Source organism: Sitodiplosis mosellana, unplaced genomic scaffold (assembly GCF_009176505.1).
Source record: "Sitodiplosis mosellana isolate CC-2019 unplaced genomic scaffold, AAFC_SMos_1.0 Smas_scaffold_6165, whole genome shotgun sequence".
Classification (NCBI taxonomy): domain Eukaryota; kingdom Metazoa; phylum Arthropoda; class Insecta; order Diptera; family Cecidomyiidae; genus Sitodiplosis; species Sitodiplosis mosellana.
The window spans coordinates 2,967,034-2,992,148 of record NW_022601406.1 but is presented as its reverse complement, the minus strand read 5'-3'; the positions used below and the strand labels follow the sequence as shown (position 1 = coordinate 2,992,148).

General features: G+C 36.0%; 1 protein-coding gene and 1 long non-coding RNA gene across 7 annotated transcripts; one reads left to right on the top strand and one right to left on the bottom strand.

Annotated features, from left to right (window-relative positions):
- Positions 1 to 3,470: 3,470 nt before the first annotated feature.
- On the bottom strand, positions 3,471 to 18,398 carry LOC129574533 (potassium voltage-gated channel protein Shal). Of its 6 annotated transcripts, none has more exons than XR_008688701.1 (8): positions 10,995 to 11,199; positions 9,871 to 10,040; positions 9,585 to 9,742; positions 8,119 to 9,441; positions 7,722 to 8,021; positions 7,048 to 7,654; positions 6,707 to 6,978; positions 4,836 to 6,498 (listed from the first exon to the last, which is right to left on the bottom strand). XR_008688701.1 is itself a non-coding variant. In XM_055456617.1 (7 exons), the coding sequence occupies exons 2-7, from the start codon at positions 15,378 to 15,380 to the stop codon at positions 4,348 to 4,350; spliced, it is 1,725 nt and encodes a 574-aa protein (XP_055312592.1). In that variant the 5' UTR covers positions 15,381 to 16,043; positions 18,019 to 18,398; the 3' UTR covers positions 3,471 to 4,347. The 6 variants fall into 6 exon arrangements, 2 of the variants coding, with proteins under 2 accessions (XP_055312592.1, XP_055312593.1); XR_008688700.1 differs by having other exon boundaries at positions 9,871 to 9,997; XR_008688703.1 differs by lacking the exons at positions 4,836 to 6,498; positions 6,707 to 6,978; positions 7,048 to 7,654; ... (2 more) ...; positions 9,585 to 9,742; positions 9,871 to 10,040 and adding exons at positions 10,411 to 10,570; positions 13,235 to 13,387; positions 13,579 to 13,767; ... (2 more) ...; positions 14,266 to 16,043; positions 18,019 to 18,355 and having other exon boundaries at positions 10,995 to 11,258.
- Positions 18,399 to 23,380: 4,982 nt separating this feature from the next.
- Positions 23,381 to 24,557, top strand: LOC129574761 (uncharacterized). Its single transcript, XR_008688728.1, has 3 exons — positions 23,381 to 23,515; positions 23,796 to 24,038; positions 24,213 to 24,557. It is a non-coding gene; the product is annotated as an uncharacterized LOC129574761 (long non-coding RNA).
- Positions 24,558 to 25,115: the final 558 nt, after the last annotated feature.

Sequence of the window (25,115 nt, the reverse complement as noted above, 5' to 3'; positions counted from 1 at the left end):
TTGGTGTCATTTCCTCCACTTCCATTTGTTGGCAACGATGTTTGAACTTTGACAAGTAAGCTTCTACAATGGAAATTAAATTCGAGTGGAGACGCCACAAAAATGACTCCAAAATCGTCGATTAATGATCGAACTACTTTAGCATAGAACATTCCAAACTGCTATATCTCGTCCAAATTACTGCCGTTTGGAATGTTTTACCATAAACAACATATACTTATGAAGACATTTTCAACGATGTACATAACTTTTTGATCTGATGTTCCGCTTAGCCAGTCGATTTTGGTCGAAATTCCTAAGGGAAAAATGAACGAGGGCCGTACAAATTGTCTGCCAAACGTCTTCCATTAGAAAAGAACTTGGATGAGCTTCCTTTAGAATTCGGGTTGAAGAAGACAAAAACACGGTATGCTAAAATTTTAGGTGAGTCAAAGCTTTTGACGGGTAGCGAATTGGATAGTATGCTTGCGTTCCATTTAATAAAGATGATGAATACACATAAAAATTGTTGTGTTCACTTCCAAAAAACGTTATCCGGATTCCGGAAGTCATACACAAGAATCACCCATAAAGTACAAACACCTTGAATTAATTTTATAGATGATTATTATATACTAGCGTTACCCTGCGTGCTTTGCTACGCTCTTAGTATGCAGTGAATGAGAATCAAATTTATTTCTGTTATGAATAATCGATTGTTTGTGAAAATATATATATGTCTTGTCATTTAAATATGGAGAGATATATATATGAGAGCCTGAGAGTGAAAGTGATCAACAAAAAGTTGAGCGTAAAAGTGACCTAGCTCCATACAAAACACATGCTACCGTCACGCTGTTTTGTATGGAGTAAGGTCACTTTTACGCTCAACTTTTTGTTGGTCACTTTCACCCTCAGGTCGAGCTTGGATCATGTATCTGGTTGTTGTTCAAGCATCAATTCCAAGGTGTTCATTGTCAAGCGCGGTCTTTAGTTACATTAATTATTTCAGAAGCGATGCGGGTAGCGAGTCATTTATGTTACCATTCCCAATATGGTAGGGTTTTACATTCACTTCAAAATGATAAAATTTAAATTTTAAACACAATTCTTTTTACCCAAAGGTTGCCATTCGATTGGAAGGACCCATATAAATACATGATAACATTCATAATTCGATCGGGGCTCTTGAAAAGTGAACACTTTTTTGTGCACTTCAATTTTAGCTCCGTGACGCTAGGGCCCCCCCCCCCCGGTTCCAAAATTTAAATCCGAGCACGGTTTCGTGTTCTACGCAATTTCTGCTGATTACTGCCCGCTCCCCACAATTCCTGCTCCAACCAGTGACGAGCAGTAATTGTCCAAAGTTTCGAAAAAATCCATGAAAATCGATTTTTCGCATATTTGAAGGTTTTGCCCCAAAAATTAATTCCAAACTAAATTTTCAACATTTTAATAATCTGAGGGCTGATAATGAAAGTTCTAGAGGCCCTTTAATTTCTGCCTGCTCCCCACAATTCCTGCTTTGACCGGTGACGAGCAGTAATTGCCCAAAGTTTCGAAAAATCCATGAAAATCGATTTTTTGCATATTCGAAGGTTTCACGCCAACAGTCAATTCCAAATGAAGTTTCCAATAATTTGATGACCTGGTGGATGATATTGAAAGGCCTAGATGCCCACTAATTTCTGCTCGCTTTTCAGAGTTCCTGCTTCAACCAGTGACGAGCAGGAATTCGACAAAAATTGGGAAAAAATGTATGAAAATCGATATCACAGTGCAACAAAGTTTAGGTAGGTCCATGTCACCAGCACCGCCAGTGCTGTTAAACCATAATATGTTATAATAAGTGCTCGAATAGTGCTGGCAGATACCACTTCCAGATTGAAAAATCTTGTCTAGTGGCTGAGCACTAATCGTCAATATTTTTGAAAAAGTAGATTTTCGGTACATTCCCATGGCAAGTACATGAAATCGAATTTTTTTCGTATCAATATGTCTCTATGACTCCTGTTCGGAAAAGTGAATCACTGTTTTATAATTGAGTCATGAAGTGAGTCACAATATAACTCATAATTGAATGAGTCATAATCGGAAAGTCATGACTTTCTGTTTTGCGCACCAATACTGTACGTAGATTTTTCATGATTTTCGGTATACCTCCATAGAAAATTCGCGCTCGAGCATAGTAAGCGTCGACACTAACGGTTGGTCTGACGCTCTGTGTGTACAGTATAAGGCAAAACAATACTACTACATGCGCGCGTTGCTTCATCACACACAGTTCGTTATAGTGGCCGCGCTCGAAGAGCGTGCAAAGGAGAAATAATACATACGTACGACGCTCATCTGACACCTCGTCACACAGATCGTTCTCATATGAATGGGCAAGCGGAATAATGAAACGTAATTCTGTTTTTAGATGAAGTGCCTCTGAGAAAATTTTTCAGTAAAAGTGCCCCACAAAAATATTGTCTGAATAAACGACACGTGAATTTGTTTTCATACAAAAAAATTCATGTACCACTTTTACTGAAAACAAATTTACGCGGCGATTCAAATTGAACATTTTTCGTGGGGCACTCTTTCATACAATATTTTTCGGTGACGTCACTCGTACTTATCACATAGTGCAAATTGAGTGATAAGGAGCTCGAATTTCGATGTGGCGATAACACCAATGGATTGGGCACAAAAAATACTGTATTAGAATCGAAAAAAAAAATTTAATCTTTTTTTTTCGATTTTTGCGTGTGTTGGACCGTCTACATGGGAAGTTTGTATGAAAACCTCGGAGCGCCGCTGCTATTGCATTGGCTTCTATGGCCAAATGTACACATGGAAATATCTCGAAAACGGCTGGCTAAATCGAAAAAATGGACCATGGTGTCACTCCCTAAAGGGAGTGTTAACACCCGGCTGGTTTGATAGCCAAGAATACAAATCCGGTCGAATTTGGGCTGATCCATGGATTTTCAGGATTTAGGGAGTGACACCATGGTCCATTTTTTCGATTTAGCCAGCCGTTTTCGCCAGATGGGGGGCTAGCGTCACGGAGCTTTCAATTTTACCACAATAAACGAAAATGCCGAAAAAATAAGTCTCCCACTAAGTTGAAAATTGAAAATCCGATGTATGCTACTGCGACTACTTCTGTTGTTGCAACTGCAAACTTGAACAAATCTCCCATACTTTCGATGCACACACATAATTGTTTCCATTTCCCCGAATCAAGCATAATAGTCGTTTCGAGTGGACAATGAAAGTCCTTCCGTTCCGTTATTTTACCATCATTTCACCATCATTAAGTTAAACTTATGAATATATTTATCACAATTGGGAACAATTTAAGTGTTTCTTCAAATTAGGCACTGCATAATTTTGCCGCAATTTATGTAGGATGCTCACGATGTTTCGCTTCAGCATCATCCTAATTAATCGTCGTGACGTCATTCAACTAGAATCATACAAATAATGCCGAATACCTTTGGTTTTTTGTTCAATTTGTAATAGAATCTTTTATTTTTTGGTTCATTTATTTTCTGTTTAAAATACAACAGGGAATTGGCGTATTTTTTTGATAAATTTTTAAAAGACATTTATCTACAGTTCTAAGTACAGTTTGCTAGAACATTTTTTTGTTAAAGTTTTTTTTTGTTTGTTTGGTTGCTGTTGGTTTAATTTAGATATCTTCTTCCATTTTAATTTAATATTTCAAACTAATTTAATTTTTTTTTTGTTCATTGTTCGAGTTTTTTTTTTAAATCTTTTGACATTAAATTGAATAAATTTCCACTTTGAATTCATTTAAAATCTTTGAAACTTTCGCTAACTTTGTTTTGGTTTTAAATTCTGGTTCTAAGTTCAATCAACGAAAATGTTGAATTGACCAGACGTCTAAATAGATGCAATTATTTTCTGAGAAAAATAATTTAAAAAAAACGACTTGTTAACACTGCCACATGTTGCGAATGATAAATAACAGAGATTAGATGAATTGACTAAATTGAATTTGAAACGTTTAAATTTTTGCGCACAAATTCGTTATAGTCATTGACATAGAGCTAGAGCTTTTGGAAAGTAGACCAAAGAAAATGCCGTATTTTGCATTGAAGAACACAGTTCACAAAACAAATTAAATTAAATAAAATTCAATAAAATCTAGCAATTGCAACATGGTTCATGCTTACATAAATATTATTTTGTTTCTTGACAACAAAAAATGAGAATGAATGAACGAAAAATTATTTGACAAAAAACAGCTCTACGACTGCATCTTCATTAAGTTTGTTTCTCTCATTTTACTTAGCAACTAAATTCTTTTAAATATGTTTGTTGTTTTGTTGTTTTGGTTGATGAGCTGTATTTTTAAAATGATTCTTCCACCAGATAGGTACCATCCTGGAGACTAGCGTTTCCGATTTGATTCGATTGGACTGTTGCTGCTGTAGCTGGCATATACTTGCCGCAGGCCTGTGTAGTCATTGTTGTCGTTGTTGTCGTCATCCGATGAATGTTGTCAATCGTCGAGAGATTGGGTGATTACATCGTGTGAATTATTTGTGTTTGTTTGTTTGTTTTTTGTGCATGTTGTTTTTTTTATTGACACAGAACAACACAGTGAAGAAACAACGAACGTTTCGGGTTTTTTTGTTTTGTTTTTTTGGTTTTTTGAGAAATTGTGGGATTTCATTTTCGAGGAGAAAAGAGAAAAAAGAAACGAAAAAACAAGAAAAACACAATTAAGTAAGGAAAACAAATCTTGGGTTTGGTTTGTTACTGTTGTAGTTTGTTACAAATCCTAGCCTATTATTCTATAAGATTTGTATTTCTAATGAATTAATAAAGAAAACTAATTTGTTCAGAAAACAATGGTAGTACATTCTTGTTAAGCATTTTATTGTTGAATAGAAAATGCATGTTAAAGTTCTAGAAGTTGAACTACAGAAAATTGTAAGAAATATGTGTGTATGTATTTTGTGTATGATATAGAGATAAAATTGGTTGGTTGTGTGACTTTGAAAAAGGAAATAAGCATAACAATAATATAAAGAATAAAAAGAAAACAGCCTGGTTCGTAGCTAATGTAGAAGAAGAGAAAAATAGGGAAAGAACGTGCAAAAAATGTTGAATGATCGAGTGAATGTGCATGTGCTACGTGACAATTAAAAACGAGAGTCAATTGTGTAGGTGTTTGTGTGTGAACACTATCTACAATCTGTGTCTATTGTAACCGATCGCTTTTTGTGTGTGTTTGTGTTTACTATTCCATTTTCGGCTAAACCGTTTCAAATTAACTAACAAATCTTGTCACTCACAATTTTACTCATATTCAATGGGGTTTATTTTTATTGCAAATGTCTATTTGGTTGTGCGACGCATAGGGGAGGGAAGGCTTTTCAGTTGGTTAATTAGGATCTTGAGGTTCGGTTATATAATGCAACAATCTTTACTAAATTTTAAATGCATAGTAAAGATTCTTTATCGAAAAATGTGATTTCAACTCTGTTTGTTTCACACTGAAAATTGCTCAAGTGCAATTCAGTTTGACATTTCTCCAAATGGTTTGTTCAACTCATGTTTCTAGAGATTTCAATCTAAATGATTCCATCATTTCGGAATGTTTTTAATACAAATCATGAATCTAGGCTATCTATACTAAAATCAACATTCTAATTTGACGAATCCCAATGAATTAGTCCAAATCATGGGTTTCCAAATAGACGACTGGCATAATAAGTTTGACCCTTCGACTGTACAAATCATGGGTATAAAACCAAATGAGCTGAGATTTAGCTGATGAAAATGAAATGAAAACGTGTAGAAACTGAATTTCGCCCGAAGAATGACGGTTTGAATAAATAACTAAATTAGAAATGCCAATTAGAAATCTGTTAAAACCAATAAACACCTGGGGAATATTTCAACAAAGCCGTCTGTGAAATGTATGCCAAAAATGGAGAAATCATGCTGCAGGTGGTGTAGCGCAAATTTTCCAATTTCAATGAAATTCAAATGGATAAACCATTCGTATTCGCAATTCAAAAGCAGACGAATTTTTGGTGAAATGGTCCCTTGAATGTTGAATATGCAAGAGGCGTATGAATGGCTACAACCCATGATTTGAACCCATGATTGAAATCCGTTTAAGGATAACGTGGATCTATATATAGATGCGCAAATCAAATATATCTTCTGAAAAACACTTTTTGTTAGTGTTTCAATCTCAAGGCCAATCGGGTGATGAGTGTTTTTTTTTGGTCATGGGTGCTTCAATCAGACATTCAAATCATTCATAAAACAGAGAAAACGAGACCGTCACCAAATGAGACTAAAAATCTCCTAAAACATGGTTTAAAGAAATTATGGAAATGTTGAATGGTTTAGAAAGCGCGATTTATCCATGTGCCTACGTATAGTAGATATGTGTCGCTAATCCAGGACTACACTGGCGTTTATCATCTATTTTGGAACAGAAAAAAAAACCATCGTTTGATGCATTTTTATAAAACAGTGAATCTACACCCAAGGAACAATTGTTAACGCAAATACATCCATTACCAAGCGTATGTAAACGGTTGAATTTGGGCCCGCATTTGGGTGTAGTTTCAGTCATTTTTAACGTCACAATGGAAGTAGAAAAAGAGCAGTAAAAACAAATCAATTAGAATGATATAAAAACGATTATGAATCAATATTCAATATGCTAATAAATAGTGATACTCACCTACAGGAATTATCCTGTACTCTACCTACATCTATATAGACTATAGAATATAGATAGCCATCGATATCTGGTATCGATGATGTCTGGGAGACTAAGACCTCAACCAACTACAAATAACATACTGTTACATAAATTCTTTTGAAAAATAAAACATAAATTGCGGCTCCATTGATATTAATGAATGTTGAAGTTGACTCGGAATCGAGTTGGATACACGAGGTGTTGACGTGTGAACGCATCATGCAGCCGATGTCCAAAGAGTTCGCAATGCCCTGAAACAAAGAGAAAAAAAACACACACACATTACTATTGCATCAATTTTAATTCAATGAGTAACATACCTCTGTACAAGATCAATTTTGCAGCCGAAATGTCACGTTGCCAAACTGTCTTCAGTACTGGAGAGTCGTCAACAGGGTCTTCGGGCACATATTCATCTGTGTACTCGATGATACCGAGTTCAGCGTCGTGAATGATTACACCTCTGCGCTCTTCAACATTGTCATCCATACCGTTTGCCGCGTTTTGTTGCCAGTTTTTACGGTAGCAAATCACCTTAGACACAAAACCACGGGGTTGATTTGGATTCTGCACTGCTGCTTGTCGCATCGCTCGTCGCTCTGATCGTAACTTCCGCTTGCTCTTTGCCGCTACAATTTTCTCTGGTAGCTTCATTCCATCAGGCCAATCATCTTGATCGGGCATACACCATTCACACACCTTGACACGATCGTTCAATGTACTCAATGGAAATGGTTCGAAACATCTGGCACACAATCGTGATGATCTGGCTTCGTTCACAAATCGTATGACATTGCCTTCCATTTTCTTGAAACTCTTCACCAATTTCCGCACGCCCGGGCATCGAACGTGTTTCTTGATCTGTATTGGTGAATTTGCAGGTGGTTGGGAAGCTCCAATGTTAATGATGCATCGTTTGCGATTTGTCTGTTGAGCAACAACAAAAACATTCAATTTTTTCAAAAGAAACAAAAATTCAATCGTAAATTCTTACCAGCATTGCGGCCACCTTGTCACTGACACGATTGGACTCGATGTAATGATCAAAACTTAAACGTGTGTACTTTTTGGTTGTGTACACTGCAATGGCTTTCTTCATGATGGTCAATCGATGCCGTATGTAGTCACGCCAATTGCTTCCTTTTGGTGATGGCATTCGGTCATATCGCACACGGTTGTTTCGATCACTCTCTTCGAACTGCCCAAAGGCACGAGTCCATCGCTCTCTCTTTTCTTTACGCACTCCTTCTTCGGTCCCATAATGATACTTCTTGCTGTTGATTGTGAAGTTCATCTGTGAGATGGAAACAAAAATCGAACAATAAAAATTAAACAATGAAATGGATTCACATGACACAATCACAATAGAATGCATTCAATCGCTAACATACCTCTTTGCCATTATGAATTCGCTCTTTGTCATTATTAATCCGTCGCCTAACGGTTGCATTCCACGTCTTCATGCCCCAATCAATGCCCAATTCATAGACATAGAAGCCATCAGAGTACCGTTTACGCACCAAACCATCTTCCACTAACTTGTCGACTACGGTTTTCTTCACTGAGTACAGAATCGATGCCGATACACCATCGCTGAGAATATGTTCGAATTTTTTGTTTGCTTTCAACACTCGATTGATTTTCTCCATGTTAAAAATCATATTGAAATAATACGCTTGATTTGATTTTGACGTGACGTGGCCCACTGTATGTTGCCGACCATATTCATCACGCGGAATGGTACCGGTTTCGCACATCATACGATACAAAACATCAGCGTCTATTCTCACTGCCTTTCGCGTGTGATGACAGATTGGGATGACCACCAAATTCTTGATGTTTGGCAACGCAATGACTTGCACGATGTTGTCGTGGTGTTGTTCAACCCAGTTGAGGTGCGTTTCGATTTCCGATTGCATGATCAACCACATTGGCAATGATGAAAACCATGTATCTTCGTCTTTGGTGAATTTGGCGATATCATCGTCAGCTGGTCCACGAATGTCTCGAACGTAACGCAACAATCGATCTCGTTTGGCCAAGCGATTAGCATCACCTCTTGTTGCGTCATATCGTTTGATTGCCCATGACACTGCATTTGCCACATCTCGTTCATCGTATGTGTCCGGTAGGCCACGAATCCGGTTAGTGTAGTTCTGTCTGAATGCCTTCAATCTCAAGAAATACCGCAATCGTTTCTGTGCATGTGTATCCAAATTCGTCTTAACATTACGGCCATATTGTTGGAACAAATATTTCATCAAGTTGCCGAAGTAATCATTGTTTGGCCATGCGGAGCGATTCTCGATGTCCACATTCTCAAAGCAATGCCGGAACCATGGATCCATAATGAAATCGTCTTCCTTGTAGCGCCGCAACACAGCATAGAAGCAATTTTCGATGATGTGCATTCCATCGCCATCGTCGAAATATTCCCAATTGCCGGTGATGATGGCCTGTTCAGTGGCAGCTCTGACTTTGTTGAGGAATAAAAGCGACGCCAATTCAGATATTTCGGTGCATTTTATGCTGGTTTTTGTGATCCATGGCAGAATACGATCACGATATTCCGGTCGAACAATACTAGTGGCGGCCAACTTGATTGCAAAGTATGCTTTCTCCTCCTTTTGCTTGCCATCTTCAACTTTCCGCGGTTTCGACCTATTGCCACGAATGGTATGTGCCCCTATCCTTTTTCTGCCCATTATTGAACCCTGAAAAAATGGAATGAAAACACAACAATTACTTTAGAACGTACTAGAAATGATTTTTTGTTGCTTCTAAATTACTTAATTTGAATGAAAAACGAAAAAAACAATCACTGTAAATCGAACAGTATTCACAACAAATGACTTGCCTTTCCAAATGCTCAGATCAATGTGAATGTGCAACCGGCATCAGTTTGACACATCAAGCTGAATTTGGTTGTGACACGAACACCGCACACCGTGATAAAATATCGAAACGCTCACGATATTTCGACAGCAGATTTCTTCCACAGGCTACGGATCAAAACTGTAAACAAACAAAAAAACACACAACAATCGATGGTTTGTTGATTTCGAAAATCACATGCACACGGTGGTATTGTTTGGTTCGATCACTCGTTCGATGTCACAACGATAACAATTCAAATGACTTACCCTTTTTCCCTTTTGCTGGCTGTTCAATATGAATTTAGTCGAACGAAGCAAAGATTCATATTTCATGACATGGTGAAATTGTGAACGGCGGTTTGTTTACAATAACAAACTTCAAAATGAACCAACACTAATAGCGGGAATATTCACTACATTAGTTTTGCCTGCCATCTCTGGACAATTTAAAACGTAATCGTTGAAAATCAGAAGAAATGAATTTGAAAATATACTCTCACCATTTAGTTCATTCTCTTTGGATCAATACATGAACAAAAACATGAACAATTTAAATCATAGAATTTTATACTATTTTTGTGAACACTATTAATTGATACATAATTCTTTTCTCTTTAATTTAAAATCTAACATTTTCTCGTTCCCAATATTCATACAGTTGGTTTACACTGAAATTTCAGTCGATTTTGACGGAAAAAAAGTCTGAAAACGTTACATCTTTTAACGTTAAAAATGACTAAATTGCGTTACATGAATGTTTCTTGGGCATTGTTTCAAAGATGGGGTGGGCTATAAACCATTACAAACCATTGAAAAACTAGATCGGCCAGATTGTGTTCCAAGCTCATTTTTAACATATGCTAGATTCGATTAGAAGAGTCATTTTTATGTTGTTATTTGCACATTTGTGTGATCCCCGCCCGCGTCATCGCTGACATTTGGTTGTGTCGTTCACATTCTTTCATTTCTAAAAACAATACAAGCTCAGAGATCATCGCACCTCAAACCATCCCTAAACAAATTTGCTATTGATTTGAAATTCGATTCACATAAAAAGTGTTGATGTGATTTTTCTTCGCTGTTTCATTCATACTAATCCCTCATTTTTGTCTGGTAGGTAAAGTCTAATGTCACGACGAAAGTTAACAAAATACGGGCCGTTTTTTTTTCTTTCATAATAATCTATTTTCTGCTTCTTTTTTTGAAACACTTTCTTCAACTTTTTTTCTCTAAACATTTAAAACCAATAAATTCTTTGATAGTTTCACCACAATTTCAAGCCGAATGCCCAAAATGAAATGTGGTGTACGTTCTGCATTCAAAAGAGCTCTGAACCAATAAAATATTATACTATCTTTTAAAAATGTTTCCTGTGAATTTGGATTGCTTACATTTTTGTACCAACTTCGTGGAGATGAGAAGGTGGGTTGGTGGGTAAGTGTTTGTGTGTGTGTATATTCAAATTAAAAGGTAATGGGGATAATGACTGGATTTTTCAGATAAACAAAAGTGCGTTTGTGTGTGTGAGTGGTATTTTTTTCTTGGATTTGACTGCCGTTTATACGTTCATCATGCTGTGAATATGTATTTTTTCGTTTAATTTTTTTTGCTTAAATTCGCTTAGTGCCATAACGGTAGGCGGTTCCATTATTATCCTGTAACAAAAAATATATCAATTCAACTCAATAACGGAAAACAAATCAACAAAATGCGAGGCAACAATTTTGCACGACAAACATCTATCTAGTTAAGTTGTACAACGGAAGTTTTCTTCTTCTTTTTTTTCGTTGGAAAAACACAATTCGCAAAAATAAGCAACGTAGGTATGGAGATATTTTTATATATTATCGGTGAATAACACCGAAAAAAGAGCGCGTTAGTAATTTTAAGTCCAAAATGAGAATTGAAACTGAAAAAAAAACGTTTCATTGGTCAACGCGATTATGTAGTAGATGTCTTGGCCTAATTCTCTTGTCGGTAACCACGAGTGCTTTCATGGGTCAAAATAAGATGGACTAACGGTAACAAAAAAAAAACCGACCATTTATCCATGGTAACGCGTTTTTCTATACAAAATCCATTTTCTTTCATTCATTGGTCGAAAAATTCGCACACATGTTATTCTTAACATGCTTTGAGCTGAGTGTTATTTATTGTATCGTGAGTGATTTATTCCAGCTCTCGAACCTTTTTATCTACAATTGAAACACTTCTTTTTCGCTCGCCCTTTTCAATCGGAAATCGCTTTTCAAACTAGTAAAACAGATTTTTTCTTTCAGTTATAATGATGAAACATCAAAATGTGGAAAAGATGGCTAAGCGGATAGCGTGCTCAAAAAGAAAATAAAACAAAATCATCCTTTCTTTTTTTCGCTTTGGTTAAGAGAATCTAAAGAAAATTTGATGAATATTTAAGAAAAAAAATTATGACAAAAGTCCGAACAAATTTCTGTATGAAAAAAAATCGGTCTTTTTCGATTTGCCAAAGAAGAGGTAAAGTATTTAAAAGAAAACGAGAAATAAAAAACAAACAGAAAATTCCAACGAATCACACGGTGCAATATAGAATTAAGTGTTTAAAAAGGGAGATTGTTAGAGAAGAATTGCAATTTATATTAGATTATTACAAGCGAGCGTTTTGCGAATATTTGTTTAACCTTAGAACCGTGATTCGGGCACTGGGTGCCCAAGACCAACTTTAAACACTTATATCTTTATCATTTTTCATCATAAATGATTTACACAAAGATGGTTCGATTTGTTGAATATTTGACTACATGAATTGCGCTAACATACTCACATACGCATACTACGTCATCACATATGTGCATAAGCATGTGTGATGCGCTATACGTGAAACGTGTGCCTGAATGCCCAAAGTGCATTTTTGTATGAAAACTAGAGTGTGATAAGAGATAAAAGATTTGTGTCTTGAGCAAAGTTATAGAGCATGTCAAGTACTACAATATTTCTTCAAACACTATTCCGTTATCTCTTATCAGTTCCGCGAAATATGCAAAAAACGCGGAAGACGCGTATTTTTTGTATCTAATTTTTTAATGGACTGATAAGAGATAACAGATATCTGTCTTCAGCAAAGTTGTAGAACAGGTTGAGTTTTACAACATTCCCGAAGACTTTAACTTGTTATCTCTTATCAGTTACGCGAAAAATGATAACATGAAAATCGCATTTTTCGCGTAACTGATAAGAGATAACAAGTTGGTGCCTTCAAGAATGTTGTAGAACTCAACCTGTTCTACAGCTTTGCTCAAGACAAATATCTCTTATCAGTTCTGTAAAAAATTATATGGAAAATCTCGCGTTTTTCGCGTTTTTGGCGGTTTTTTGCGGAACTGATAAGAGATAACGGAATAGTGTTTGCAAGAATATTTTAGTACTTGGCATGCTCTATAACTTTGCTCAAGACACAAATCGTTTATCTCTTATCACACTCCAGTTTTCATACAAAAATGCACTTTGGGCACTCAGGCACCGGTTTCACGAACAACGTTATAAAATAGGTTTCACGGTTTGAAGGTTAATGAAGAAGAGTTTGTTTTTAAAACGAAATATTAAACATATTACATAAAATTGGATAATATTTATGGTGAATTGGTGCAAATCATACCTGATATCTCTGTGAACAACATCGCCCACAGCATGATTGTATCAAGCCCATGGTACTGCTTGTGGAATGTGTTGGACTTGCCAGTGGTGATGGTGAGCCGGGCCTCTTTGGTTGGCCATTGTATGGAATTTCTAATTCGACAAACTCACGATCCTGCAATTGCCGTTGCCAATTGTGTTCCATTTTCAAAAAAGGAAGAAGGATAAAACGAATGAGTTATTGATTTGTGCATAAAATTTGAAGTAAAAACGAATGGAAAAGTAATCGATGGATTTCAATTTTCAACAAATTAAAGTTTTGCAATGAGCAAAATTGATAACTAAACGCAATTCTAATGGCATTACCGTGGTCTTTTCGAGACATCTTAACAAATGATGATGTTGTAGCTCGAAGATATCCTCCTCACGGTATGTATCATCTAACTCGATGCCAGACTCTTGAGCTGCCAGACGAGCTTCGGCAGCTTTCTTTTTGCTAACAAATGCAGCTCCACTTGATGCTTTTGCGATGCGAATGCGAGCCAATCGCGCTTTCTGAAAACAATAAGAACGATAAGATATTTAGATTTGGTCCATAACATTCAATTGTGTGGAACACAAGTGTTCAAAAGACACCGATCGAATTTCAATATTAGAATAAGTTTCAATCGATTCCGTTACATATGGAAATTCAATGGTTGGTCAGAGAAGATGTATTTTTGGTCACATTTCGAAACTTACTCGCTGAGCTTTGCGTTTATCTGCTCTTTGATTCTGATGGTAGATGCGACTGAAGTTAGACACAATGACGGGCACAGGCAGAGCGATTACCAACACTATAGAAACGATAGAAAGTACATATGAGTAAGTGATGAAAATTCGAATTGAAAACGATGATTAAAAAATGTGATTTACCTCCGCTGAGTGAGCAAACGCCACCAACAATTTTGCCAGCAATTGTTTCGGGTACCATGTCACCGTATCTGTGGATTGAAAACAACCAGCCGATTAGACCGTAAACCAAGAAAAAAAAACGTTTACGCTTCCACTTACCCAAGTGTTGTCATTGTTACAATAGTGTACCAGAAAGCAGCTGGTATCGATGTGAAATTGGTGCCTTTGACATTTTTCTCGGCATAGAACATAACCGTGGCAAATATAATGATGGCCATGGCCAATGAAAATACAAGAAAACCCAATTCGGATGCGCATGATTTGAGTGTATAGCCCAAAATTCGTAGACCTTGTGAATGGCGTGAAAATTTGAAAATTCGAAATACACGGAACACACGCAACGTAACAAATGCTCCGGACACATCATCGTTATCGGTGATACCGAGACCAATGTAATATGGTAAAATGGCCACCACATCAATGATACTCATCACGCTCCGTACGAATTTACAACGATCGGGTGCTGCAAATAATCGCAATAGATATTCGGCAGTGAAAATCATAACACAGGCTGTGTCTAGACAAAAGAATACAATTTTGTATCGTTCGCCGCATGGCAGTGTACCGGCACGTCCGGGACGATAGCCACATGGTACGGTTTCCACAACGTTTGCCATCACTGAAACGGCAATAAAAAATCCAGTCACATAATAAAAAACTAGAGCGGCAGTCGATGTATGCGGATTTTCGAAGGCTCGCCACATTTTTTGTCGTATATTTGTCAATTGTTGCAAATTTTGGTCACCATTCTCCGATAATTTGTCATCCATTAAGCGTTCAGCATTTTCACGTTTACGATCACGATAATCTTCGTAACAACAATCGCCTATCACATCGGGCATTATCCCGAAAAATGCCAACTCTTCATCGTAGCTCGTCAAGCATTCATGCTTTGGATAATGTAATTTACCCGTTCGATAGTAGTTTAGAATGTGTCGAAATATATCGGGATCACGATCAAAGAAATACTCTTTCACTTCTTCGTCGTAGAAAAATTCACGTTCATTCGAACCGAGCAATGTGTCTGGATATTTTTCCAATGTGTTGCGCCACGTTTCGAATCGTCGGCCGGACACATTGATGAGCAATTTTTCGTCGTCGGTTTTTCGGCGATCTTTTGGTATTGGTGGGGCCGGCAACGGATGCGTTGCAATTGGCACCCATCCAATGGCCGCAGCACGTGCAAATGGCAGCCAAGCGGCTACCGAAGCCATGCTATGTGGTGGAATGGTTTAAACAAATTGATAACAACTGCTTCCCAGATTTTGAGAGTTGTGCTGGTGGTGGTGATGGCGTTAGTGTTGGTTGTTATTGGTGTTATTTCTTTCGTTGGCCACACTTCCAATCCGTTTCTAGGCAATTCGTTTTTCGGCTTGACTAGAATTGAACCTTTTTTTTTCTTCGGTTTCAAGCCCACCACTCGAGAATGCACCCAGTTACTACTTTTAATCACTTTTTTTTCTTCTCTCTATGCTTTTATTTTCTTTTGATTTTTTCTATTTTGATTGGACACTTATTTCAAATTATTTTCTTCAAAACACACACACACACAACAGAAACGCACTGTTTCTATCGAATTTAATGTGGTGGCATTTTGTGTGGTTTTTTCTTTGCACTTGATTTGGGTGTTGGACGATTGAGCATTCTCGTTTCCAGACGCAAATTCAACACTTGTTAATTTTCACATTCACTCACACCCTTTGGTCACACAGAAAGTGTTTCAATCAAATAACTGGGATGTTTTCTTTCACTCTTCTGGTTTGCTCTTCTGGTGTATGAAAATTCACTGAAAATTTTGTCGTTGTGTCATTGTTGCCGTTATCGTACCACTTACACGCTCCAATTCGAAGACAGAATTGGCGCGCGAAGTACACACACTGAAAACAATAGAAATAGACAAAAAAAACACAATGATTATTGAAAATCGAGTCACAACAAAAAAAAATCGCTATCAAACAAATTGGTTGATTATTGCTTTGGATTTAGTGTATCTAATGGAATTTGATTTGGATTCTTGTTCTTTTTTTTCTCTCTCTCTTTTCACATTTTGCTCTGCTTGACTATTCGTTTTTTCTTCTCTCTTCTTGCTGGATTTCGCACACAATTACACATCGTTCGTGTCGCACTGTACACACTCAACGCATACGGGGATATTGGTATTCGTTTTAGGGGCTTTTCCAAGGTAAAAGCCAACTATACAGTACCGTTCATGTACAAGCACAACTTTTCAGTTTTCTCTTTGCTTGATACATCGTAGCGCATGTATTGGTAGGGGAAACATGGTTTCAGGTCTACGCATGAGCATAGCGCAATACACACGTGTATAGAAAGAAAAATACTCCAAAAAGGATAAAAAAAAAGGAAAAGCAAAGAAAAGAAAAGAAGAGAAAAAATACCAAAGCTACAAGCAATACGACTGAAGACATACGAGAGCGATGAAGCAAAACCCTTCCTTTTACACAACTACCAATGTCATACTGCAAGACGTTTTATGCGATCTCTTCAAATTAAATTTAGAGCATGATTATTCATTTGGAACAATGGATTCATTTTTTCGTTCAAAATTTGTCCGTGGAATCTGATGAAGGGAAGCTGGTTGGCCTAAGTTTGATAAGAATTTCTTTTTTGGAACCGCGCAAATCTTGGAATATGTAAACGAGGGATAAACCGCAGAAAATTTTGCAACTTCTCTTCAGAATGTTATGCTTTTTTATCCAATCTCGTTCACACTCACTCAATTTCTTCGAATACGTCACATAATATGAGTGCATACACATACATGAAAAATATTATGAACCAGGCAGCGGTTAAGCATCATATCCTGCATTTGGTAAATTTTTTATCTCTCCCACTCTTTCCCACTCTCTTACTTTCTCACTCTCTTTCTCTCGTTTTCCACTGCTCTCGCTGTCTTATTCATCACCCATTTTTTAATATACAGTATGCAAACAGTTTCCTTTTTTTATATGATGTGCTTGATTTTGCCCGAAAGCCTCTTGTAAATACACAAAAGGTCAGGCATCGTTAATTTGTACAACACGTTCATCAATATTCAGGCGCGCGGAATGAGTTGGCAGCACCAAATACTATGTATAATTTATTTTTCATATGCATGAAAATTTGTCTCGACTGCTTTTTCACGACCCACGATATTCATCATCAAAACAGGAGAAGAAGAAAAACAACAACTGAGAATATGATTGCTTTTGGCATGAGAACGTGCACCATTTCGAGCTTCATTAATTCGCAGCAAAGGAATATTCCGACGATTGAAATGTTTGATTTTAATGAAAAAATTCGATTGGAATGGGTTTGCAACGAACGTAAAAAAAAAATCATCATCACTTTGAACTTCAGCCAGCCAGCAATCGATTGACATCGAATTTTATTGTTGCGCTGCGTTTGAAAATGCTGTTTTAATTTGTATATATTTTGCATGTCTTGGGCACATTTCTCTTTTTTGTTGTTGTCAAACAATTTAATTATAGCCTAAATGCATTGGGTGTGTGTGTGTGTGTGTCCTATTTTGCATGAGTTAAAGAAACAAACCGTAAGTGCACACCCATGTAGTGCACATATACTACACTACACAAAACTTGCGAACATTGTTTACCGAATGAATGCGGAATCGTAGGAAATGTATCGAAACGTTGCAGTCAAGCGAACATTGAAAACAAATTAAATTTTCGTGCGAGAGAGATTTTCCCTGTTTTGTGGACGCAAGCGATGCTTGCAAATGATAAACACAGCTTAATTCAGATTCAGTAATATTTTCCTCATTTTCTTTTTTCCCCCTGGAAATCTTGTTTTGATAACAACTGTAAAAACACAAATCTCGGCACTCTCACTTACATTTTCTTCGGTTTTTTTTTTCGTCTGAAATGAAAGAATTCACTCTCGCTATTTTCCTGCGGTTTTTCCAATTGTTGTGGTCATCTTGAATTTTCCAATTGATTTATAAACAGGCATAAAATCAACCAATTCAATAAGAAACGCGTTTCACTTCCATTGACACAGACAGAAAAGATAAACACAGTTTTTTTTTCTTTTGTTGTACACACAAAAACCAAACCTTTTAGTTAATTAGTTCAATTTTCTCGTTTGAAACATTCGAATATTCGCCTGGTTTCTGCAAATTGACGAAAAACTATACAAACTTATAGTTGTATGCGTCGTTTGCGATGAAGGCGAAAAACGACGTCTTGCTTAATGAAAAACAACGACATTGACACAACCAGCATACATACACACCGACTCTCCCACACACACACACAGAGAGAGAGAGAGAGAGAGAGAGAGAGAGAGAGAGAGAGAGACCAACACACGTAATACACACAAGCACACAACGTATTGGATGCGAACGAGAAAAGCAAGAAGAAAATGGAAAACGAGAGGAAAATACACACATTGTATGCGCAATTCGAGCGAAAAAATGTTTTTAGACGTGCTCAGATATATGCTGAGGCAGAATAAAGAGTAAAAAAAGTATGGAAAAGACACACGATCGTTGTCGGGTTGCGTTCACAGTTTTGTTGCCGCTCTCCTTCGCTTATGTACAAATTCGATACGCACAATGAATGTGAAAAACATGATCTCCCATTGTAATCCCATCCACATGACATTTTCAGTAATTTATGACTTCAAAACAGCGCTCCTCTCTGCGTAAACATTTCACAATCAAAACACATTTTTTGAGAATTTTTCTTTTATTTGTGTGTGATATTCCGTACTAATATTTATTAAGCATATTTTAAACAATAAATTTACAAAGGACATTGATATTGTGTGGCTTGAGTGTTGATGTTGTTGTATGTTTCGTAGGAAAATTTGCTGTGCCAAACGAATACACATTTTGATGTCGACGATTCCAGGAGAAATCACTTTGTTTTTCTCTCGCAAAAAGTCACGAGTTGAGGTTTGAAAAAGGAAACGGTTAAAACTAGTTGATTGATTGTCTAACGTAATTGCGGTCTCATTTATTATTCCATAGGAGAAAACTGAACCCGAATCGTCACTATCATCAGAAAATATCGGAATGTTGCCTAGCTTCAATAATTTGGGCGCGGAGAATACGAATGGAGTTTCAGTGAATGAATATAAATTTAAAGAATGGTATGAGGTGGTCCACGTCAAATCATATAATGATGAACTCTTAACCATTTTGCCTTATGTAGTTATCGATTAAATTTAAAGAGAAAAAAAAATGGAGAAAAATTAAAAGAAAAAGCAAGAAGGATGTAATAATACTAAAAGGAACATATTTTGATGGTTACAATAAATCGAAAAATTGCAAGAAAGAAAACCGAGCAAAAAAAAAACGAGAGAAAATAAAACAGATAAAAAAATAAAACGCATTTATATGACTAAAATGAAACACAGCATTTATTCTTTCATTAGATTTAAGTGGTCCAATTTCCGAATTCTAGGTTAAGAACAGAGAAAGTGAGAGAGAGAGATTGGCTGGCGATTAAACGCCTTTGCGACGAGCTTATGTTATAAGTTCAACTTGAGCTCACAAAACTCAATCAAGTGATCAGATGGACGAGTTATTTGGACGCTTGTTTTTCTGGTTCTTTGTTTCGTGTACGATTTTTTCAAGATCGCCTATACGTTGTTATTTACCTTGAAAATGGTGAGTTTATGATCGGTAATGATTTCTTATGTGTCAGAACAACCGTATATTCGGAATTTTTCAATTTTGTTGAGTTTTTCTCTCTCGCGAAACCGATAAACAATAAAGTATTTCAGAAACGGAATAGATACGTAATGTAAACGAAAAACTCATCAACTTTGAACATCTATGTTTTAAAAACATAAAACTATTATATCATGTTAAAAATAACCAGATATATTGATGTTTACTCATGTTTATTTCAGATAAATGTGTGCGAACAGACAAAAAATCCAATCGAAAAATGAAATTGCGTGCGATCACAATCACACCGATAAATTCATTCAACTTGATGAAATCAATTGAGATTTCTTCCAAATTCATTTCGGTCTGTATAAATGCGTTCACTGTACACGAAAATAGCACCATGCACACACATTCGCATGTATAGTATATACGACAACGACGAAGGTGGATGGTTTTCAGTGTGATTTATATGCAACTCATAGAAGGAAATCATGTTCAGTTTCTGTGCATCTGCCAAGTAAATTTCATCCCGTTTGTAACTTGCGCTCAACGCGCTTCATATACGCTTCATTCCGCTCTAAGTATCCATATGTGTGCGACACACACTCTGTGTGCAGACGCGCCATGTTTATTCGTAGTGTCGCACGCACTCTGCGCCGCATACAAACGAAGCGTGCGCGTGTGTGTATGTGACCGGCTCCGTACATTTCGCGCTATCCCGCTCTGTTGAATGTCCCTTATATAGTTAATATTCACTTCATTCGGCTTTATGGACTGTGTACACTATGGATACTTAAAGTGGAATGAAACGTAATGAAGCGCGTTGAGCGCAGATTACACAGTACAACAAAAAAAAAATAACGCACAATGGCATATCAGACATTAAAGTATTCCTATAGACTAGCAAAACCCCAAAGGCGTTTTGCATTATTAGCTCGTATAAGAAAGTAATGGCCATAGGCAGTTTTCGTTGCTCATTCGATTTTTCTCAATATGGTACATGTAGATTTTGGGCCATATCTTGTAAAATACTTGAATTATTATGTTGCTGTCAAGGGCAAAGTTGTAGAAAAGAGTCCATTGAATAAATTTTATGAACATACTATAACCTAAAAAAAACTTTTAGTCAATGTTTTGGAGCAAAATGTCGAAAAAATCGGAAAAAAATTCAATTTTTCGACCAGAGCTCAAAAAGTATGCAATTTTTTTGGTTATTGTTTTCAGCAAAGTTGTAGCCAAAGTAACACTGCTAATTTTTACTCTTGATGCCAAACCAAAAAAATCACGTTTTAACCATTTTTTGGACCGAAAATCGCTTTTTAGTACCAGAAATGGCCATTCTGTTCAAGTTTTTGGCCGATTACTTGCAAATAACCATATATATTTTCATTTTATATTCGCTTGGATTTTCATAAAAGTATCTCTGTAGATAACTTGAATGAATTTTTTAGCTAATTAAATAAAAAAATTCACTCATTTGTCAAAAAATTTCGGGTTTTGGAACAATTTTTGAGCGTTTGGTGGATATGAAGCAAAATCAATTCATGGAAACAGTAATATTTCAGGATTGAATGTATTCCATTTCAAAGCTGATGTTCACAGCTAAAAAATGAGTCCAATGCGATCCACTTATAACGTTTAGTTGGGAAATTATCTCTCTACAAGTGATGACATGTCGATTTTTTCACGATTTTGCCACTAGTCATCACTTGAGAAGCCATAACTACCCAACCAGACGTCATAGAGAGATCGCATTATCCATATTTTCTAGGTAAGAACGTCAGCTTTAAAATTCCGTACAGCTAAATCTGAAATATATCACCTGTCATGACATTATTTGGCTCAATGTCCACAAAATCCCCAAAAATGGGTCCAAAAATCAATTTTTTCTATTAGAGAATATCTTTATGGATACTTCCAACATCACTTCAGATAATTCAAGCATGATTTTTAATATTTGAGTGAAAAAAAATTATTTTTATAGAGAAAATTTGATTTTTGGACCCATTTTTCGGGATTTTGTGGACATTGAGCCAAATAATGTCATGACAGGTGATATTTTTCAGATTTAGCTGTACGGAATTTTAAAGCTGAGGTTCTTACCTAGAAAATATGGAAAATGCGATCTCTCTATGACGTCTGGTTGGGTAGTTATGGCTTCTTAAGTGATGTCTAGCGCCAAAATCGTGAAAAAATCGACATGTCATCACTTGTAGAGAGATAACTTTCCAACTAGATGTTATAAGTGGATCGCATTGAACTCATTTTTTAGCTGTGATCATCAGCTTTGATATGGAATACATTCAATCCTGAAATATTACTGTTTTCATGACTCAATTTGGCTTAATATCCACCAAATGCTCAAAAATTGTTCCAAAACCCGAAATTTTTTGACAAATGAGTGAATTCTTTCATTAAATTAGTTAAAAAATTCGTTCAAGTTATCTGCAGAGACACTTTTATGAAAATCCAAGCGAATAATATGAAAATATATATGGTTATTTGCAAGTAATCGGCCAAAAACTTGAACAGAATGGCCATTTCTGGTACTAAAAAGCGATTTTCGGTCCAAAAAATGGTTAAAACGTGATTTTTTTGGTTTGGCATCAAGAGTAAAAATTAGCAGTGTTACTTTGGCTACAACTTTGCTGAAAACAATAACCAAAAAAATTGCATACTTTTTGAGCTCTGGTCGAAAAATTGAATTTTTTTCCGATTTTTTCGACATTTTGCTCCAAAACATTGACAAAAAGTTTTTTTTTAGGGTATAGTATGTTCAAAAAATTCGTTAACTAGACTCTTTTCTACAACTTTGCCGTTGACAACAACATAATAATTCGAATATTTTACAAGATATGGCCCAAAATCTACATGTACCATATTGAGAAAAATCGAATGAGCAACGAAAACTGCCTATGGCCATTACTTTCTTATACGAGCAAATAATGCAAAACGCCTTTGGGGTTTTGCTAGTCTCTAGGAATACTTTCATGTCTGATATGCCATTGTGCGTTATTTTTCCATGACCCGAATTTTGTTGGACTGTGTTACAAACGGAATAGAACATTGCATAATATACTATGAACATCTGCTCAAACCGCTGTTCTATGAAAATGATGTTCATTGTGCCTTTGTGAGTTTAGACGTCAGAAGACATTGTATATGATTCGTGCAGTACGAAAATTCTCGACAAATACATTATTAGACCATACGTGTGTCAATACGCATGCGTGTAAACACATTCACAACCAAACAGCCATAGAAACCTTTTCCGATACACTACTGTGCAAAGTTGTGGGTCCGGCAGTGTGAAATATTTAGTACTTTTTTTCTCCAAAAATTCAGTTATTTTGTTCTTCAAATTGTACACAATCAACATGGCACATTTCATATAGATAGAGACCACAACTCATAGTTATAATCGCCATCATTGCATATTTCCAAACAAATATTTTGTATGAAAATAAAGCTCATGAATTCAAACTTTTGCAGGGTAGTGTATTCTATATATCAGTGAATATAAATGTAAGCATGTGTGCGTATGCATATGTTATATGTTCTGTGAATATACACACATGCGGAGAAGAAGCCAAGCCAAGCCAGTCATTATTCAACCTTTGTCGTGAACGAACATCATTCCGGCTATAAATTAGTTGGAAAATGGCTCAAGAAGATCTTTAAACATTAAATTCTTCATCGTCCAGACCATCAGTAAGTAAAATTCCAATATTTTTTTAACAAACTATTTACTCATTTGTGTGAAAAATCAACGGCAAAATTCCAATCGAAACGAAAATAATGCGTCAATTCTAATCGTTCAAAATGGCGTCTGCTTTTTTTCGGACATTTATCGTTCATAGAAAACAAAATTAAATAATCAAATAGATTAAGAAGAAGTGGTCACATTTAATAAAACGATGTATGTTTTCAATATGATTGTGCTCAAATCAAAACATTTCTGAAATTTTCCATTAAAAAAATCATTCAACAGGCCAATTATCGAAATGAACATCTGCTGTCTAGCCTACGATTTGCCAACGCATGAATACAGAGTATGCGTGTGCATATGTTTCACATTCAATAGCTGTGCGTATACGTACATACGGAGAAAAAAGCCAAATGCACCTTGACTTTCATACCTTTGACAAAACGAACATCATTTCGGTTATAATTCAATTGGAGAATGGCTCAAAAAGATCTTCAAACATTAAATTCTTCGTCGTCCAGACCATCAGTAAGTAAATTCAATTATTCTACAAACAAATTATTACTTAATTATTGAAAGCAAAATGAAATTGTTTAAAATAAAATCGCGAGTTAAGTTACCAGTGTATAATTTGCCAGGCATATACTTTTTGTATAGTTTAAATTAAACCAATGATTCAAACAGTTTTATTTTATTTTTCAGATACCGATGAAGATCTCAGTACCAATCAACTGAACAAACAAAATATCTTCATTTCAATCAAAAAAAATTTTATTTTTAAATCTAATTTGTCAAAAAATTGGGGGAACTCTTTTTTTTTCTTTTTTCGAACATATAATAACAACAATGGTTTTTGATTTTGATTGATTGCTCAGCCCTTCGGATCCCCAATTTCCGTGAGAGAATCGAACTCACTACCGCCGGCGCTCCGGTGCGCGCGTTTTACCACAGGGCTGTGGTGGCGGTGTGTGTCTCGAGACGAAATCACATTTTCTATGAACATCAAAATGTATTGTTCACTTAATAAACGAAGTAAATCAAATTTAATTTGCATTTCTTTCATTTATTGGTTTGGCGCAATGGATAAAATGTAAAAAAAAATCTATTTTAATCTATTGAAATATATATTATTGTCGAAATGGTATGAAAATGCTTAAAAAGCCATTGAGTGTGTTCATTTAAAACCATATGAACTCCAACGGATTCCACAACGCAAGCGTTAGCAACTCACACTTTAATGTGAAGGGTCAAAAGTTCGATACCCGTTTTTATTTATTTATTTTTTTTATATTTTAGCTCATACATTAGTTTTTATCACTACATTAAATGCAGAAGTATTAGAATTTGCTTGATTTTATTATATGAAATAATATTGGCAGCAAAAACATTTCTCTTTATCACTTTTTGTTCAATCTAATACCATTTCGTACGTTTCTATGGTATCAAAAGTCATAGTTCCAAAAGTGAGACTGACAGTTGCTTTGTTCATGCAGATGGCGCGTCGACGTCACCTTTTGGAATATAAACATTATACAAAAATCCAATTTTCTTCAGAAATTGCGAGAAAAGCAAGAAGAAAATGGGAAACGAGGGGAAAATACACAT